The sequence below is a fragment of the Schistocerca gregaria genome, chromosome 9 (genome assembly GCF_023897955.1).
Source record: "Schistocerca gregaria isolate iqSchGreg1 chromosome 9, iqSchGreg1.2, whole genome shotgun sequence".
NCBI classification, from domain to species: Eukaryota; Metazoa; Arthropoda; class Insecta; order Orthoptera; family Acrididae; genus Schistocerca; species Schistocerca gregaria.
The window spans coordinates 73,584,851-73,605,604 of record NC_064928.1 but is presented as its reverse complement, the minus strand read 5'-3'; the positions used below and the strand labels follow the sequence as shown (position 1 = coordinate 73,605,604).

The 20,754-nt window shown below is 43.4% G+C and overlaps 1 protein-coding gene across 1 annotated transcript in view; it reads left to right on the top strand.

Moving 5' to 3' along the window:
* LOC126292291 (potassium voltage-gated channel protein eag) overlaps nucleotides 1-20,754 on the top strand; it is a 1,528,023-nt gene that overhangs the window by 1,419,750 nt on the left and 87,519 nt on the right. The window contains exon 13 of the mRNA XM_049986211.1: nucleotides 4,501-4,653. Coding sequence (XP_049842168.1) covers nucleotides 4,501-4,653 — 153 coding nt within the window. The remainder of the gene's footprint in view (nucleotides 1-4,500; nucleotides 4,654-20,754) is intronic.

Below are 20,754 nucleotides of genomic sequence, written 5' to 3'. Positions count from 1 at the left end.
AAGTGCTTTTTTATGTCGTTTCGTCGCTTTCTCGTACACTACAGCGCCACCAGCAAAAATCCGCAGAATGCTGCCCACCCTGTCTGCCAGATTATTTATGTGTACAGAAAACACACTTCCCTAGGCCACGCCTGATGAACACTCGTTATCAAGGACAACTTACTGGGTTATATTACTTAAGAAGTCTTCTAGCCACTCCGTATGCTCGGGCCTTCGTTATCAGTCGGAAGTGTGGAATCGTGAATACGATCTATTGAAACATAACGAACTCTAACGTAAGATATCCGTTACCAATTGCTGATTACCCATTGAACCACTTTAGGCTGGTAGTCGGAAGACGAATGCTCTACTTCGTTTCACTGAAAGAATTTTGGGAAATGAAGCTCATCTATGAAGGAGACGATGTATAGAACGTTAGTGCGACCCATTTTTGAATACTGCTCGCGTGTTTGGGATCCCCACCAGGTCAAACTAAAAGAGGTTATCTAAGCAATTCAGAGGCATGCCACTAGATTTGTTAACGGCAGGTTCTATCAGCACGCAGGTATCAGGGAAGTGCTTTGGGAGCTGAAATAGTAATCCCTGGAGGGAAGGAAAAGCTCTTTTCACGAGGCACTATTGACGAAACTCATAGAACTGCCATTTGAGATTGACTGCAGAACGATGCTACTCCGGCAACATACATAGCGCGTAAGCATTACGAACGTAGGAGAAATTAGGACTTGTACGAAAGCTTACAGACAGACGTTTTCCCTCGGTCTATTTGCGAATGGAACAGGGAAGGAAATACCTAGTAATGGTACAGGGCACCATCTGCCATGAAATGTACCGTGCATGGTGGAATGTGTATACAGATGTAGATGTTATAAAGGCGTTCATAACTTACTAAAGTTGTTTAATGTTTAAGACATAATGTTTCTAACATTGTGTCATTTGCTTCTGTGACCCATTTTTATATTATCTCGTTTCGGCATGTTGCTCCAGTGGTCGTTACTTTCCCCAGTAGCGGCTTCCGCCAGTACAGTGGCAATGAACTGCGATTTAAATTATTAGGTTTCATTCTTATATTAGAAAAAACCGCTGAAGTTCCAACTTCTTCCCATTTCCAAAATTTCTCAGTAAGTATTTATGTACTTACTTATTTCTTTACATTACGATTTTATTTTTGCGTTCACATTAAGTAAAATACCGTTTTCTCTCATCTTCGTACTCATTTTCTTTGTTCCTCATTGCAGTTTCCTTACGTCATACGGGGTAACTTTGTACAACTTTTTACATTTTTTAAATATACTGAACAAAAATAAATTACACGTCGCAACCGAAATTTTAATATTTTACATTTGCAGTTACTGAGTGCGTGGAAAAGTCAAAACGTATGCTGATTATACCCTATTAAAATGAAAATTCAGTTTTAATACTGGTCTGAAGTTATATTGTCATTCAAGATAACTTTAGACCAGTCTTAAAAAAACAAATAATTTTTCCTATAACTAATGCTCTGGGTAAATTTGAAGGCATTCAGGCATTCAGGTGTAAACAAGAGGTAAAAACATACAGTATTAGGTACAGCAGTTTTACTTTGAAATATCAAGATATTCGTATCGACCTGACACTGATCAATCTAAGTCACTGTCATCAGAAGTCCTCTTCAGAGTCAACGCAATTAAAGAACAATCACCAGCTGAAGAACTTGTAGACAGTTGGAAGCACAAGTGAAATAGTAAGTAGAAAACACAGAGAGGATAAAATTGTTACCTTTACTAGAAAATAATTCAATTAGGTGTAGCAGCAGCCATTTGAAACAAAATGTGGTAAGTGGTACAAAGACACCCCGACAGTCTAAAAGCTACCCTGACTGCATCTGTTGCTGCCATTTTCCTTCCCTATTCCTACCACTCCTTTCACCTTTTCTGTTAGTTTCCATGTTTTCCTTTCTTCAGCATTTCTTTTGCATCTATTTACATTCCTCCTTCTGGTCCTCTGCCCTCTTCCCTACCACTGAGCAACTCGACACAACTGCTGTCTGCTGTTCAGCAACACAGTGATTCAAATTTCCACCCAGATGGGGATTTCCCGTGATTTCCCTTTGTTGCGAATGCTGAGATAACGCCCATAAAAGGGAACGGTTGATTTTCTTCCCTATCCCTTCCTAATCTCTTAATCTGTCTCCTTTCCTTATTCTGTCTCTCTTCCCCTTCCTACCCATTCTCTTCCATTCTTTTCCCATTTCCTGTCCCCTTCTGTCTGATATTCTTCCTTTTTCCTTTTCATTTTCTTCATGCCTCTTTCCTATAACCTCGTTTTCCTCCCCATTTTCTTTCTATTTCATTCCCTTTTGTTTCTTGTCCTGTGCCTTCTCATTTTGTTTCCTCTCACACCAACTGTTCTGCCGTGTTCCCATCGTTGCTCCCCCTCTTCCTTCCATTCCTTTTCACTTCTTCTCTTACTTCTTGTGCATCTTGTTCCACATCTCTTCTTGTTCCTCTTTATAGACCTCCTAATGGTCAACCTCCTCCCTCGCTCCACCCACTCCTCCAAGCGAGGTCTACAACATTGTTCCTGTATTTGGAATTGCGGTGTTTCAAACCCCCATTTGGACGTATAGATGTAGGTGTTCCATAAATTCCTGATCTTCTGGTTGGTTCCTGTGAAAGGTGAAGCATCCCCAACTCTCATGTGGTTCCCTTTCTAGGTACTCCACGTCGACGTCTTCTCGTAGATACGTATAGTCGGTAGGTTTTCCGGACGTGACAGCGACGACTCTCCGATGAGGTGCGAGCCTTGTGCTTTGCTATTACTGCGAGTCTTGCAAATATCGCTTTTATTTAGTAATTTTCCCGGCTAAAACTCTCCCCTTTTATGATTAAGACACCTGCGCCACCTTTCGGAGAGAGTGGGGACGCCAAAGAGTCACAACAGTTCATATTAAGCAGTCCGTAAAACACGTAAACGTTCACTTCAGTTAGCGTGTTAGTTAATGCCTACGCTTTCCGCTAGATGGTGCTGACTTACTGCTGGATAGCTTTGGTTCCCTAAAACCTTCAGTGATTAGTACTAGGTAAATGAAATAAGTACAACACTCTTGTATTTCACTTTCACTCTATATTCAAGGATTAAGATGGTGATGGATGATGGTCTATTTAAAAGGTTCCTAGCCTGGAGGAATCTAAATAGTCCGCAAATGCCGATGTGCATGCGCTCTACGTCCAGATTCGCAACTAACGGCACACGTCACTTTCAAAAGTCCACACGTTAATATCTGAATACCGGTACCTCTGAATTCACTCGTACCAGCAGATAATTTGAGTTTCTGTCGTCTATATGTCCGTAAAGTTCCAATCTAGCACTAAAGTCCTAAAATCCCCTTAATACTCCGTTGCTACCAACAGTCAGAGATCGAGCACTAAATCACTTTTAATCTCCATAATATTCTAACAGTTTATCGTGAATCTTAACACGATAAAGTCCAATCTAATTATTGTCTCGCTGACTGACACGGGTTCCCCGCCCTTTAACGAAACAATCAAGGAAAAAAGGCGGCAATAATGACGATCAGGCCTTTGTATAGGCTTTTCATCACAAGAGTTTAACGTCACTGCCTTCTCCATGATGGAACTTCCATGGCTTTGCTGTACTTAGACGTTAAACTACTTGCTGGTATACTACAATTTTGATCTGCAACTACCGAACTCTGATTGTACACTATTTTTCCCTGTAAAAATTCTACTGTTAATTTTAAATTATTCTTTCTGTTGTGGTTGACAGGAGAACCAACACCGTGTTACTAGAGGAGGCCGAAAGGCACGCGAATTATCTCACGCAGGCTGGCGTGAGGTCTGGAACAGGACAAGAAGATTAGAATTTAGAAACAACGGACGTAGCTGGTAGAATACTTTACTTTAACCCATTAATGATGAACGTCGCTCTTGACGGCAGATAGTTAACAGTATTAATAGTAACTGATAATGGCGCCTTGCTAGGTCGTGGCAAATGACGTAGCTGAAGGCCATGATAAAGTATCTTCTCGGCAAATGAGAACGTAATTAGGCAGTGAACCATCGTGTCGGCTGTCCAACTGGGGAGAGTGCTAGGGAGTCTCTCTAGACCTGCCGTGTGGCGGCGCTCGGTCTGCAATCACTGATAGTGGCGACACGCGGGTCCGACGTATACTACCGGACCGCGGCCGATTTAAAGGCTACCACTTTGTATAGCTTTTATCACTGTAAACCGAACCGAGGTGTTACAAAGGCCATGGCCAACGTCCTTCCTCCATCATTTCCCAAACTGAGTTCATTATTCATTTGTAATGACCCTATCCGCTACGGGACATTTAAAGACTTGCTCTTCCTTGTTCCGTTGTCCCTCTGACCGCTCCTGGAGCCTCTCGACACTTCCACTCGCCTTCTTCAGCTTCATTGATCGTCTTTGTCACCCAACATAGCCGTAGTTCCCAGACGCGTGCTGCCTCTGGCACTGTGTGGCTGTGGCTGGCTGTTGCAGCTGATCTTCCGGAAGGTGGCGGACGTGCGCCGGGAGAAGGAGCTGGCTGAGCGGCGCAAGAACGAGCCGCAGCTGGACCAGAGCCAGGACCACCTGGTGCGCAAGATCTTCTCCAAGTTCCGCCGCGACCGCGCCGCTGCACAGCACCAGCAGGTGAGCCCGGTGGCGCGCTGCGTGCGCCCGCGCTGCGCTGCATCCTCCGCTAGGCTAGTAAATAAACTACTGTGCTATACGTTTCCGTTACAAACCATCATCTGGAACCTGCGCCACCGTCATTGGAGCGTCAGTCGAAAATGTGACTACTATCTCAAAAATAAAATGTAAATGGCAAGCGCCCTGCACTGTAGTATTTACGAAACTCGAGTAAATACACTAATGGTCATTAAAATTGCTACACCAAGACGAAATGCAGATGATAAACGGGTTTTCATTGGACCAATATATTATACTAGAAGTGACATGTGATTACATTTCCACACATTTTGGGGGCATCGAGAGAAATCAGTACCCAGAACAACCACATCTGGCCGTAATAACGGCCTTGATACGCCTGGGCATTAAGGAAAACAGAGCTCGGATGGCGTCTACAGGTACAGCTGCCCATGCAGCTTCAACACGATACCACAGTACATCAAGAGCAGTGACTGGCGTATTGTGACGAGCCAGTTGCTCGGCCACCATTGACCAGACGTTTTCAGTTGGTGAGAGATCTGGAGAATGTGCTGGCCAGGGCAGCAGTCGAACATTTTCTGTGTTCAGAATGGATCGTACAGCACCTGCAAAATGCGGTCGTACATTATCCTGCTGAAATGTAGAGTTTCGCAGGGACCGAATGAAGGGTAACACATCCGAAATGTAACTTCCACTGTTCAAATTGCCGTCAATGCCAACAAGAGGTGACCGAAACGTGTAACCAGTGGCACCCCATACCATCACGCCGGGTGATACGCCAAAATGGCGATGACGAATACACGCTTCCAATGTGCATTCACCGCGATGTCGCCAAACACGGATGCGACCATCAGGATGCTGTAAACAGAATCTGGATTCATCCGTAAAATGACGTTTTGACATTCGTGCACCCATGTTCATTGTTGAGCACACCATCACAGGCGCTCCTGTCTGTGATGCTGCGTCAAGGCTAACCGCAGCCACGGTCCCCAAGCTGATACTCCGTGCTGCTGCAAACGTCGTCGAACTGTTGGTGCAGATGGTTGTTGTCTTGCAAACGTCCCCATCTGTTGACTCAGGGATCGAGACGCTGCACCATCCGTTACAGCCATGCGGATAAGATGCCTGTCATCTCGACTGCTAGTGATACGAGGCCGTTGGGATCCAGCACGGCGTTCCGTATTGAAACGTCCCCTTTGAACAATTATACACGACTGTGCTTAAACTGACATACAATAGTTTTTAACGCAACGCAATCTGACTTTCAATAATACCTACAAGAGAATGGCCCTGACTAACATTAGCCTATATGTTTCACAAATCACTTACCTCACAAAAATCTTCGTTACTCGAACTACTGCAATACAGCGAGCGCCACTACTGCCAGCTAACTAAAAGATTCATACTACGGAAGTCACTAACTAATGGTAGGCACAGTTAGCAAATGAAAGATTTTAATAGAGAACAAACAATGTATTTACCTTTATAGTCATAATATATATATCAGTTCATGACACCAATTCTTACAAATTTCAAAACTCCGCCGTCTCTCTCCCCACGTCCACCACTGCTGGCGGCTCACCTCCAACTGCGCAACGTTACGCGCTGTTAGCATCCAGCTGCCGCTGCCCAACACTACAATGGCAGACAACAATGCAAACCAGTCACAGACTGCACATGGCACCGCCAGTGATTTTCATACAGAGTGCTACGTGGCGGCGGCGTTACCAATAAAAAAACCTAAACAGCCTACTTACATAGCCCCCATGCTCCCCACAAAAAAAATTTACAAATTGTTTTGGGCAGTGGCCAATACAGATTTGAAATTTTTTTTCAATATTACAATGACAAAGAAATGGAATGCACACACTTATCGATACAATGTTGGTCAAAAGCTAAAATTTTCTCACAGTCCATAAAGACAGTCCTGATCGTTCATCACAGTAAAATTGCAGAGTTTTTCTCATAGTCTGAGCAAGAAAAGAAATTGCACTTGGAAGTAGTGGATTTCTAAGCAGTCTTGAAGAAGTAGTGTTGTCCTTCCAACGGAAAGACAGTGTTGACTCTTGACATGCAGACAGATAATGGGCCACAACAGAGCAAACCCAAAGCAGAATGAGTCGAAGGTTTGAAGAATATTGGTAGGTAGGTCATCACAGAGCAGACCCACTGTAGTCCTGGTAGAGATTACTATTGGTGGGCCACCAGAGGTGCAGACCCACTGCAGTCCTTGTAGAAATAATGGTATTGGTGGGTCATCAAAGGTGTAGACCCACTGTAGTCCTTGTAGAGATGGCCAGCAGCCATCTGTTTGACTGTGCAGGCGCACAATCTCCATTGAAGTGTCTTGCGGATAGTATAGCAAGTCCATAACCACCACTTGTGCACTCAGAAAAATTGTTTTTGAAATGTCCTTAGAACCAGCAATGCTGTTATCCAGTCCCTTACTGAGTTATTAACACACGTGCAAACACTATCAGTCCCTACTTCTTACATATTGTCCATATACTATGACCAACAGAAACGTGTGCAGTGAAATGTAATTTACAAGTTACTTAATTTGATGAACTGGTGTCAAATACAATTTTATAACATAAGAATACAATAACAAAGGTACAAAATACATCTTTAAGGAACATAACTATACAGATAACATTTGCAGTAGTACAGGCTTTACAAGAGAACCGAAATAGCAAATACATCAGTGTTAAAAAAATTATAAGTACATACATAAAAGATCAGAATAAATTTTGAAACTTCAACTTCACACATGAGCATTAAAACAAAACAGAATAAATAATGTGTAAACATCTTTACAAATTAAATAACATGTTATTAATGCAAATTATATTTGAGGATAACAGTATTCCTCATCATAATGAATGTAGCTTAGTATTAGAAAAATTCTGCAACATAAGTCTTATCAGATAAACATATAAAGACAGGAAGAACATAAATACACAAGGGTACACAAACACATAGTGGGATAACACAAGGAAAGGACAGGGTTTGTTTTACTGCAGTATTTTGCAAACAAAACTTTCTTTACTTCTCGGAGATCTCCCTTCGTTCTTCATTATTTCCAAAAAGTCCTATCTATACCTGATTTCTGTACTTTTTCGTATAACTTCTCAATGCATTTCTTCCAATCCATCGCAAATCATTCTCTTATATAGGCTACCCCCTCTTAAGCTAACTTAAATCTACTGAGCTCAGATGCTTAACTAAGGGATGAGGCAATGCAGCAGCACAAAACAATTTACACAAACAGCAATGTTAAAAAATGGAAATTGACAAAAAAAGGCAGCAATATTACAACTAATATAAGGCAATGCACAGCAAACAAGAAAAATAAATCAGTAATAAAATTGGCTTAACCTAGTAATACAAAGTGACATTCAGTAGCACTATGAATGGCAAACAGCCGCAGCAAATGCTATAACTTATACCTAAACATGACAAAGCTCAAGTAGAAAAAATGTTACACTAAAGACAACAATGCAGATAAGGACAATGTAGCACTATGAATGATTCCAGGTTCGAATCCTGGCAGGGTCGCCATATGAAACGTCCCCTTTGAAAAATTGTACAAGACTGTGCTTAAACTGACACACAATAGTTTTTAGCGCAACGCAATCTGACTTTCAATAATCCCTACAAGAGAATGGCCCTGACTATCATTAACCTATATGTTTCACAAATCACTTACCTCACAAAAATCTTCGTTACTCGAACTACTGCAATACAGTGAGCGCCACTACTGCCAGCTAACTAAAAGATTCATACTACGGAAGTCACTAACTAATGATAGGCACAGTTAGCGAATGAAAGATTTTATTAGAGAACAAACAATGTATTTACCTTTATAGTCATAATATATATATCAGTTCATGACACCAATTCTTACAAATTTCAAAACTTCGCCATCTCTCTCCCCACGTCCACCACTGCTGGCGGCTCACCTCCAACTGCGCAACGTTACGCGCTGTTAGCATCCAGCTGCCGCTGCCCAACACTACAATGGCAGACAACAATGCAAACCAGTCACAGACTGCACACGGCACAGCCAGTGATTTTCATACAGAGCGCTACGTGGCGGCGGCGTTACCAATAAAAAAAACCTAAACAGCCTACTTACAGTATTACCCTCCTGAACTCACCGATTCCATATTCTGCTAACAGTCATCGGATCTCGACCAAGGCGAGCAGCAATGTCGCGGTACGATAAACCGCAATCGCGATAGGCTACAATCCGACCTTTATCAAAGTCGGAAACGTGATGGTACGCATTTCGCCTCCTTACACGAGGCACCACAACAACGCTTCAGCAGGCAACCCCATCAACTGCTGTTTGTGTATGAGAAATCGGTGGGAAACTTTCCTTGTGTCTGCACGTTGTAGGTGTCCTCAGCGGCGCCAAGCATGTGTGAATGCTCTGAAAATCTAATCATTTGCATATAACAGCATCTTCTCTCTGTCGGTTAAATTTCGCGTCCGTAGCACGTGATCTTCGTGGTGTAGCAATTTTTAATGGCCACTAGTGTACCTCACATATTACGAAAATGGAAACGTAGCATTGCAACTACTGACAAGTTCATTGACAAAAATTAGTCAGTTGGTTTAAAGTCGAAAAAAAATTACAGTCTATTAGAAACTGACAAAAAAGCCATCATATAGATAATGTATAAACGTGTTTACGGCATAGTAGTGTGACAAGAATACCGAATACAAAGAGCAAACACTCGAATAAAGACGTGCCAACTACACCTGAAGATATACGAGAGAGAATTTTCAGACAATGTGCTTCGATAAGTGCCGAAGTGATAAAGAATATCACTCAGTCCATGATAAGAAGATTCCAGCACTGCATTGATACCAATGGTCAACACTTCGAACACCTTCTGTAAATGGACGTTCACGCCACCTTTTTTAGCTTCGTTGACCTCCAAAGCCGTTACTGTTGTACATCATTGGATTCGTATCGATAGCCGCTAACAGAAAACGAGGTCCAAACTATAGCATCTCGTTTAAAAAACAAGGTTGACCTTCATATTTCTGACGTGACCCAACCCAGAAACAAAAAGCAACATCATATTGTGGCCCCCGTTGTCCCATGCAACATTTGTCCCAAAAACTTTGTATATATGCCACAGAAAAATTCTTTTAACAAACAGTGAGTGTTCGAATCTTTCTTTCTTTCGCTTTTGCCTCTTCCCACACTGAGGTAGGGTCGGGATGGTTAATTGTATTTGGCAGTGTTAGTGGAATGGCCACCACCCCCATACACCCCCATACACCCCCATACACCCCCCACCCCCCACCCCCCAGGACAGAAGTAGTGTAGTGTACCCCATCTGTCTGCGACTAGTGTAATCCATGGAAAAGTACGAATGTGTTCAAATGTCTGCGAGCCGTGTAACTGAGGCACCAGCCCAGTATTCACCTAGGGGGATGTGGAAAACCGCCTAAAATCCACTGGCTGGCTGGCACACCGCCCATCGACGTTAATCCGCTGGGCGGATTCGATCCAGGGCCGGCGTGCCTACCCGAGTCCAGGAGGAAGCTTATTAGCGCTCTCGGCTAACCTGGCGGGTAAGTGTTCGAATATCAATAGCGTTAAGAGCTGTATCGAGAGCAGATAATGTAACTCACAATTAGAACAACAAACTAACATGCATGTATGCATTCTGTCGCAGCCTAATCATAGACCTGCCAAAAACAGTTGAGCACCGATTTTTATATAAAATTTGTATCTCTACTTTATCAGATTTTGCAAAAATTCTGGAGGATTCTGTCACTTGGCCTGCCTTACAATTGTGTTCGGTTCTAGAATGTCACTCCATCTATACGTATTTAACGACCATGTCTCTCTTTAACTTCCTCTTAACGCTGTACTACTTTAAGCCATCTATTTCCCTACACCGTCTAATAAGTGTATTGGGAAAGTATTTTAAATTTTTTATGTCTGAGCTGTTCTCCTATGGTTGGTATCTTTATCCCCTAGTTATCTTCACTTATGCATTATCTTAGTAATGGCATATTCTAGATGACCATTATAAACTGGTATCTTACAGAGGTCATCTAGAATATGACAGTTATCACCTCAAAAGGAGAGACGGGTCATATACAATATGTACAACAACCAAGAGGGAATAATAAGAGTGGACGATCAAGAACGAAGTGCTCATATTAAGAAGGGTGTAAGACATGGCTGTAGCCTTTCGCCCCTACTCTTCAATCTGCACATCGAGGAAACAATGATGGAAATAAAAGAAAGGTTCAGGAGTGGAATTAAAATACAAGGTGAAAGGATATCAATGATACGATTCGCTGATGACAATGCTATCCTGAGTGAAAGTGAAGAAGAATTAAATGATCTTCTGAACGGAATGAACATTCTAATGAGTACACAGTATGGTTTCAGAGTAAATCGGAGAAAGACGAAGGTAATCAGAAATAGTAGAAATGAGAACAGCGAGAAACTTAACATCAGGATTGATGGTCACGAAGTCAATGAAGTTAAGGAATTCTGCTACCTAGGCAGTAAAATAACCAATGACGGACGGAGCAAGGAGGACATCAAAAGCAGACTCGCTATGGCAAAAAAGTCATTTCTGGCCAAGAGAAGTCTACTAATATCAAATACCGGTCTTAATTTGAGGAAGAAATGTCTGAGGATGTACGTCTGCAGTACAGCATTGTATGGTAGTGAAACATGGACTGTGGGAAAACCGGAACAGAAGAGAATCGAAGCATTTGAGATGTGGTGCTATAGACGAATGATGAAAATTAGGTGGACTGATAAGGTAAGGAATGAGGAGGTTCTACGCAGAATCGGAGAGGAAAGGAATATGTGGAAAACATTGATAAGGAGAAGGGACAAGATGATAGGACATTTGCTAAGACACGAGGGAATGACTTCCATGGTACTAGAGGGAACTGTAGAGGGCAAAAACTGTAGAGGAAAACAGAGATTGGAATACGTCAAGCAAATAGTTGAGGACGTAGGTTGCAAGTGCTACTCTGAGATGAAGAGGTTAGCACAGGAAAGGAATTCGTGGCGGGCCGCATCAAACCAGTCAGTAGACTGATGACCAAAAAAAAAAAAAGAGTGCAAAAGCTATTGCACAGGACTACCATCTCTGGCAGCAAGTTATAACATGACAGTCCACTGAGTCAAACTGAACATTGATGACAGATCCAGGCACGGCACTTTTTCCTCCTTAAACTCCACATCAAAGTTGCAAGCAGTGGTGTCTCAGTCTCTCGATAACCCTTGACCAGATTTTTTTTTGTGGCTCAGAGATCTTGAGAGAAGGTCAACAGTCGAATGTACTCTTTGTCGATGTGGTCTTGTACTACTTTCTTTAAATATAGCATCGTGGAGGCCTTGAATTTAAAGCACAGCCACTGCCCTTAACATGACAGAAATGTAACGGCTGCTAACCAAGATGCACCTCACCTAGTGCATACCATAGTTGTGGTCTGCCGTCACTGCCAAGTGGGACACCATGGGTGAGTAGTGGTTGCCGCTAGCCCTCCTCTACTGAGGGTCCACCACAGGCGATGATCTCCACAGCCTCGCAACTGACACGTGAACACCTGCTGCAGCCTTGATCATCCATGGTGCATGATCAGGGCCTACTCTTCACGATAACTGAAATCTGGGACCACAAAGTTGGCTGTTCTCAGCTCCTCACATTAGCATGCGACAGGCTGTCTACGGGAGGTGTTAGCCACACTGTACCAGAAAACTAATGTGCGAATAACAGCTTTCCATCATAACTCTGCCAACAGCGTAGCACGCGGCCGCGGCTCACCAAAATTTGTCTGGACGTTACGACTTGCTGATGAGGCATTACCACTTCTTCGCAGCATGCGCTTACTTCCGGCCCTGAGGCACTTCATAACTGTGTAAACTGGTTTCCCCATGGTGTACAGGCACCGTCTTTGACTAGTATTCAAAACGTCCTGGTTCACAGGTTCGAACCCCACCACTGCTTAAATTCATCAACAAACGTGGCTGGAGGCTTCCGGAATAAGAAGTCAACCTAGTTCTGCCGACGACGTTGTCAAAGAGTGTGGAGCAACGGACAGAGATTTAGGGTCTCCTCTTGCCCTTGGGGTGGGAAACTGTCGCTAAAAGGCGAAAGAATCAGCAATGATCAACGGCGTGAGGACGCAGAAGGCGATGGAAACCACTGCATTAAGTCCACATAATGTGTTTCAACGGGACATGTGGCATGTGACTAAAAAAGAAGTCATGATGATCTCTCCATTGGCGAAAGCTTCCGATCTAGTTTCCCATTCCCATCTCTGGAAGGGTAGTGACCATGAGAAAAAGATCGAATAACAAACGAAAGGATTACGTACTTCGAGTTGGGCTATGGAATTTGAGAACGCGATAGGGAGGCTAGAGAATACGAAAAGGAAAATGCTAAAGCTAGATCAGGTACAGTGGGGGTCAGTGAAGTGAAATGTGAAATTGAAATAAGAGAAGGATTTCTGGTCATACGAGTATAGGGTAATATCGACAGCATCAGAAAATGGTATAACGCAGTAGGATTCGTTACGAATAGGAAAGTTGGACAGACAGTGAGCTGCTGTGAATAGTTCAGTAATGGGCTTGTTCTCCTCATAATTGACAGGAAACCAACACCAACAACAAAAGTTAACGTATACATGCTGATATCGCAAGTGTGAGAGTAAAAGTACGTCAGAGAAGATGAAAATCTAACAGTCATGGGGAATTTGCAAATTGCATGTATGGGAAGGAATTTGGGCTTGGTAGTAGTAATGGGAGAAGTCAAAGACTATTTGCGTTCTACAATAAATTACAGCTTGTAATGGCGAATGCTTTGTTCAAGAACCACAAGGGGAAGAGGTATACTCGGAAAGAGACGGGAGACACTGGAAGACTCCACTTGGATTACATAATGGTCGGACAGAAATTCGTAAATCTGGTATTGGATTATAACCTGTAGCCAGGAATAGATATAGACTAAGATCATAAGTGTTGGTGAAGAGTAGGCTGAAGTTTAAGAGACTAATAGTGCGCAAAAACGTGGGATATCGAGATACCAAGGAATGAAGAGATACGTTTGAAGTTCTCTGCGATAATTAATAGCTCAGTAAGCAGTTCAGTTGAAGAGAATCGGCATCTCTTAAAACGTCAATCACAGAAGCTGCGATGAAAAATAAAGGAACAAGAAGGTAGCTGCGAAGAAACCTTAAGTAACAGAGAGATCGGCGAAAGAAGGAAGTACAAAAATGTCTTGGGAAATTCAGAAACCCAGAAATACAACTCACTCAAAAATGAAAAAATAGGAAGTGCAGGGAAGCTAAGCTGAAAACGTTGAATGAATAATGTGAAAAAATCGAAAAAGGACTCATTGTCGGAAGAACTACGTAGATGGAAAACTGAAAACAGTTTTCGCTGAAATTAAAAGCAAAGGCGGTACATTAACAGTGCAGTGTGAATTCGACTGTTAAATGCAGAAGAGAGAGCGGGTAAGTGGAAACAGTAAATTGAAGACTTGTCTGCTGACCTGATAGAAGAAGTAACAAGAGTCGACAGTGAAGGGATAGGGGATGCAGTATTAGAATCAGAATTTAAAAGGGCTTTGGAAGGCTTAAGATCGAATAAGGCGGAGGGGAGGGCTAACATTCCATCGGAGTTTCTAAAATCATTAGGGAAGTGGCAACAGAACGACTGTTCGTCATCCACATATTTCCGAAGATCACAAGAGCCAACAAGTGCGATAATTATCGCGCAATCAGCTTAATAGCTCATACATTCAAGTTGCTCGCAAGAAAAATACACAGAAGAATGGAAAAAAAATTGAGGATGTGTTAGGCGACAATCACTTAGGATTAGGAAAGGGAACGGAGTCTGAAAGGCAATTCTGACTTTGCGCTTGCTAACGAAAGCAAGCCTGAAGAATACTCAAAACACTTTCATAGGATTTCTCGATCTGCGAAAAGCGTTAGAAAATGTAAAATGGTGCATGAAAACCAGGGGTAAGCTCTAAGGAAAGACGGGTAGTATAACATACGTCCAAGAACCAAGACAGAACAATAAGACTGGAAGACAAAGACGGAACGTCTCGCATTAAGAAGGGTATAGGATAGGGGTTTAGTCTTTCGCGTCTCCTGTTCAATCTGTATATTAAAGAAGCAATGACGGAAATAAAAGGAAGATTCAAGAGTGGCATTAAAATTCAAGGTAAAGGGATGTCTACGATAAGATTCGCAGATGACATGAATTGCAGGATGTGTTAAATGGAATGAATAGTCTAATGAGTATAGGATATAGATTGAGAATAAATTGAAGAAAGACGAAAGTAATGTGAAGGGCCATAAATGAGAACAGCGAGAAACTTAACATCAGGATTGATGGTCACGAATTACCTCGGCAGCAAAATAACCAATGACAGACAGAGTAAGCAGGACATCAAAAGCAGACCAGCACTGGTAAAGGGTGCATTCCTGACCCAGAGAAGTCTACTAGTATTAAACATAGTCCTTAATTTTAGAAAGACATTTACGAGGATGTAAGTCTGGAGCACGGGATTATATGGTAGTGGGACATAGACTGTGGAAAAACCGGAACAGAAGCGAATCGACGTATTTGAGGTGCGGTGCTACATAATGTTGAAATTAGGGGTACACTGGCAAGGAATGACGATGTTCTCCAGAGGATCGGAGAGGAAAGGATTATACCTAAAACACTCACAATAAGGAGGGACAGATTGGTAGGACATCCGCTTAGGCATCTGGGAATTACTTCCTTGGAACTAAAGGTAGAGGGTAAAAACTGTAGAGGAAGACAGAGATTGGAATACAGCCAGAAAATAATTGAGAACGCAGGGTGCAAGTGCTACTGTCACAGGAAAAGGATCGCACTGGGGAATAGTTGGGGGGTGGGCCGCATCAAACCGCTCAGGAGGCTGATTACTCAAACAGAGAGGCTCAGTGTGAGACATAAATGTTATTAGAGAGAGCACCGTCTAGACTGGACCGTGTGCGAGCTGATGCGCAGTAACGCCAGCTGCTCGGGTCGCAACGTTGCCGTGAAAAAGTGTTATCTGATAATCTGTTTAACGTCCTGCGGGGCGCACACGAAAAGAGCCAGTGAGGTTGTGGTAGGTACCTGCAGAGATGTGGAGCGATGCTGGCTCGAGTTCCGTGGTCAGCTGCGCTACGTATCTTGGTTGAGGAAATTGGGAGTAAGTGACATGTTCCTAGACTCTACCAAGAAGGTATACTCTCAGAATTATAAAAGGTTGGGTTGAGCGGCCTTCGCCGAGATTGGAACTGCAGTCACATATAGCACTAGCATCACAACACATAAGGGAACCACTTTTTTTAAAATTACAAACCCGGCCGGGAATCGAACCCGGGACCCCATGATCCAGGGGCGGCAACACTATCCACTTTTTTTGTTTTTGTATGTAAGCTGTTTAGGTTTTTTTATTGTTAACGCCGCCTCCACGTAGCGCTCTGTATAAAAATCACTGGCTGTGCCGTGTGCAGTCTGTGGCTGGTTTGCATTGTTGTCTGCCATTGTAGTGTTGGGCAGCGGCAGCTGGATGCTAACAGCGCGTAGCGTTGGGCAGTTGGAGGTGAGCCGCCAGCAGTGGTGGACGTGGGGAGAGAGATGGCGGAGTTTTGTAATTTGTAAGACTGGATGTCATGAACTATCATATATATTTTGACTATTAAGGTAAATACACTGTTTGTTCTCTATTAAAATCTTTCATTTGCTAACTATGCCTATCAGTAGTTAGTGCTTCAGTAGTTTGAATCTTTTATTTAACTGGCAGTATTGGCGCTCTTTGTATTGCAGTAGTTCGAGTAACGAAGATTTTTTGTGAGGTAAGTGATTTGTGAAACGTATAGGTTAATGTTAGTCAGGGCCATTCTTTTGTAGGGATTATTGAAAGTCAGATTGCGTTGCGCTAAAAATATTGTGTGTCAGTTTAAGCACAGTCGTCTATAAATTTTTCAAAGGGGACGTTTCATTTTTAACAAAGTCACTCCTCATTAAAAGGTGAACTTACAATTACATAACATTAACTATTATAGTAAAGTAATAATAAAGTATCAGAACCTACTAAAAACGTAAATGTTAGGAATAAACTTTGGAAGTGTGGAGTCGCGAACAAGTGCCCAAACATGCTACTTCATACGGATCACTGAAGCTCCTCACTTCACTTTTTTTTCTTTTCTTTTTTTCACACAGGAAACACATCGAACTATACACTCAAATGGCAGTGTATTCCTCCAGAAAACGAAAATATTCATTCTCTTTTTCCAAAGCACTCGTTGAAGGCAATCAATTAAAATAAAACAAAAGTAGTAATTTCGACAAAAACAAAAGGGTGGAATCAAAAATAGGTATATGAAGGAATGGGGCATTAATTTTAATGTGCCCACACATTCTTTCTTCCGTCACTTCTATATGTGGAACATCTAAATCCATACAAGAGTGTCCACACAAAAAAAGGAGGGGGGGGGGGGGGGATGTTAACTCAACCAACGCCTTGTCGATGAATAACAAGATACAACATATTAGAAAAAAGTTCACACTAACAGGGCATCTTGAGCCACGTCCAGTGGGCGGTGGCCAAATATTGGGAAAAGGCACACGGGTCTGCGTCACATACACTCTCCATCTCGTAGTGGACATAATGTCCAACAAGCCACATGATGATATTGTTCTTCGATCGGGAAAAGAAGGTTGAATCGGGACGCACGAGAATCTCCCCCGAGATAGCCGCCTCCGACGTCCTGAGGAGAAAAGCCAGTTGTCGGCGAAGCCAACTCCAATGGTCATGACCGCAGGAAATTAACCTATGAAATAATGCATCAGTTTCGTGGCGACGATTGCAGCGATCGGTTACACTGAAGCCAATACGAAAAAGTCGCATGTTGGTAGATACAATATCATGAGCAACTTGATACTTCGAGGACGCCACTTTCATCGGGAAAATCGGGAGGCTGATGTTAGACCAAGCAATCTTCCAGTTCGTTTCTGGCGACAGGGCTTCCACAGAGGAAAGACTATAAGGAACTGGCCAGCGGCGTAACAGCATTTTTAGGGAGAGATTCGCTTGGAAAAGTATATTTGCTCCTAAATAACTGACGTCAAGAAAAAATTCCCTGACGTGCCGTAATTTATAACTAATCCTACCAATATCTACTGGAGGTGCTAAACTCGCCGCTCGGATACAGTTATATAGGCGAGCTGTCAGTGACTGTGGGGCACGTTGACACGATAACACGGTGCGACGGATGAATAAGGCAGACGCCTTAATCCGAATGTCAGGGAGGCCCAAACCTCGCTGCAAACGGGGCCGCGCCATGACCCCATAACGCACGCGAAATACAGAGTGGCGCCAGATAAACCTGCCAGTTAAACTTTCCAACTTGCGGCACACCATCGCAGGAAGTGGAAAGATTTGTGCAATAAAATAAGCCTTACTTAACACATACCTCTCCATGGCCCGAACCTTAAGAAGAAGTGAGAGGGAGCGACGCTGAATCTTATCCGTGACAGACTTCCAGTTTATCGCAGCCATCTTTAGCGGACACCTGTCAATTATTACGATCGATATCTCGTGACCTTCAAAGCCCACGGAATTTCAACAGCGTCAAATCCTCGCAAACTGACTAAACGACATTTCTGGTCATTAATCCACGCTCCCGTGAGACGAAAAAAGGCATCCAAAAGTTCCTTCAGCAGTGGTATATCATCATGGGTACGGAGAAGAACCATAACGTCATCAGCATATGCGCGAACGGTAAACCTTTCTCCCAGCAGCGACCAGCCACTCAAATGAGCAGCTATAGTTCGCAATAATGGTTCCAGAAACAGCAGGTAGAGCGACATTGATAATGGACTCCCTAGAAGAACGCCCTGACACACCGCGGGGGGGGGGGGGATGTGAGACGGCCATTTACGTCAATGGACGCCCGAAAATCAGAGATTAGAGAGCTAAACAGCCATCGTTAAAACCATCACTCGTCAATACTCGCATAAGGAATCCATGATTATCGCGGTCGGATGCTTGGCGAAAATCAATGAAAAGCAAAGCGATTGCCACGGGAATGGTGGAAGCAATCGAAATTAAATCACGATATTCAGCAATGTGAGTCAGGAGAAGAAGAGCCGGAAGACAACTTTGATGGCTCGCGATGATGGTAGTCAACAATACCGATAGTCGGCTATTGATCGCTCACGCCACTATTTTGTAATCATAGTTGAAGAGGGTTATCGGGAGGACCTGATCCACACGCAGACGTCCCGGCTTTTTGGGGACCGGGAAAATTTTAGCAACCTTAAAGCTGGGCGGGAGATGCCCTCAGTGGAACACTTCATTCACCAGGGAAGTTATCGTATCTTCTATTAAGGTCCAAAATAGAATATAAAATTCTTTGGGAAGGCGATCGGGGCCAGGTGATTTGTGGCAGGGAGAACGAGTTACACTATCAAGTATATCATCGCGATGGAATACAGAGAAAAACTCTTCCTGGAGAGCTGGCGTAACAAGACTATCAAGGAGGGTGGTGAAATCAACAGACAGTGGAACGTCTGAATCCACTTCAGCATAAAGCTCGCAATAGTACTGGTAAAGTTCACGCATGATATCGGATTGGGAGGACCACTCACGCCCTTGTAGAGAACGAATGGTAGAAAGACACGCCCTTTGAGATCGCTTGTGAAGCCGGAGAAGATGATAGAGAGAGGTCAACTCATCCTGTACGATTGAACGAGGCTGGGAACGCAGTCGGGCCCCGTCCATTGGCCTGCGTTTGAGTTGGAGGAGTTTTGCCTTCACACGGCGGACGTCGACGACTCTCAAGGGGGCTTCACGAGCATTATCGTAAAGATCGCGAAGGACTGCATAGTAAAATTCCATAGTGCGCCTTATTTCAGCCGCCTTTTCAGCGCTAAAATGTGAGTGTATTTCGAATCCGGGGTTTAGCTAAGGTAACCCACTATTCTAGAAGTGAGGAATAACGCGTCTGGGACTGGGTTGTCCGCCGCCATACATCTGCGATGATACCTTATAGAGAGGGGTCCGTGAGGTGTAGAGTGTTAAGCTTCCATAAAGGGCGCGAAAGATGGACCCATACATCAATCGATAGAAGCTGACTACACTTGGGGGCAGATAACTAAAAGCGGTCCAATCGGCTACTTGAAGCAGCTGTAAAAAACGCAAACCGCACCAATGTAGGATATCTGCAAACCCAAGCATCCTGGAGATGCAAGGACGTCACCATATCATTACGTTCACGACAAAATGTGTAGTTGGCGGTCTGATCAACACGGCGCAAGACGCAGTTAAAATCGCCCCCTAACAGAACCTTGCGCGGGTTCCGTCGGAGTAAATAAACAACTTCTTCCTTATAAAACCGCGCGCGATCGGATGAACGACCGGATCCAGACAGAGCGTAAAGAAAAATTAAGGTGATGTCATAAAAACTGCAGCCCATAGCCCGACCATCATCTAGCATTTCGAAGTCCATCAGCGGAATTTCATCTGGATAAAGCAAAACCGTACCGGTAGAATTTTCAGGCGCGACATTGAAAAACATAGAATATCCAGGAAGATAAAACACATCGAATAATACCTAATGTAAAGACACGATATCAGCTTGTGAACCGTAAATAAACTGGCGTAATGCAGCAAACCGTAATTGGGAACGTATCCTCTTAACATTGAGGTTCAAAATGGTTCAAATGGCTCTGAGCACTATGGGACTTAACATCTGTGGTCATCAGTCCCCTAGAACTTAGAACGACTTAAACCTAACTAACCTAAGGAGATCACACACATCCATGTCCGAGGCAGGATTCGAACCTGCGACCGTAGCAGTCGTACAGTTCCGGACTGCGCGCCTAGCACCGCGAGACCACCGCGGCCTAACATTGAGGGTTAGAAGTGTATACGCCTGCATCCGTTAACACATGTAAGGTCAATAAAACAACATTAAGGAAAAAGCACTGTCACGTCCGTCTCTCCCCAACGTCCGGAGGCGGGGAAAAGAAGCTACAATGCTAGTCCTCCCCAACTG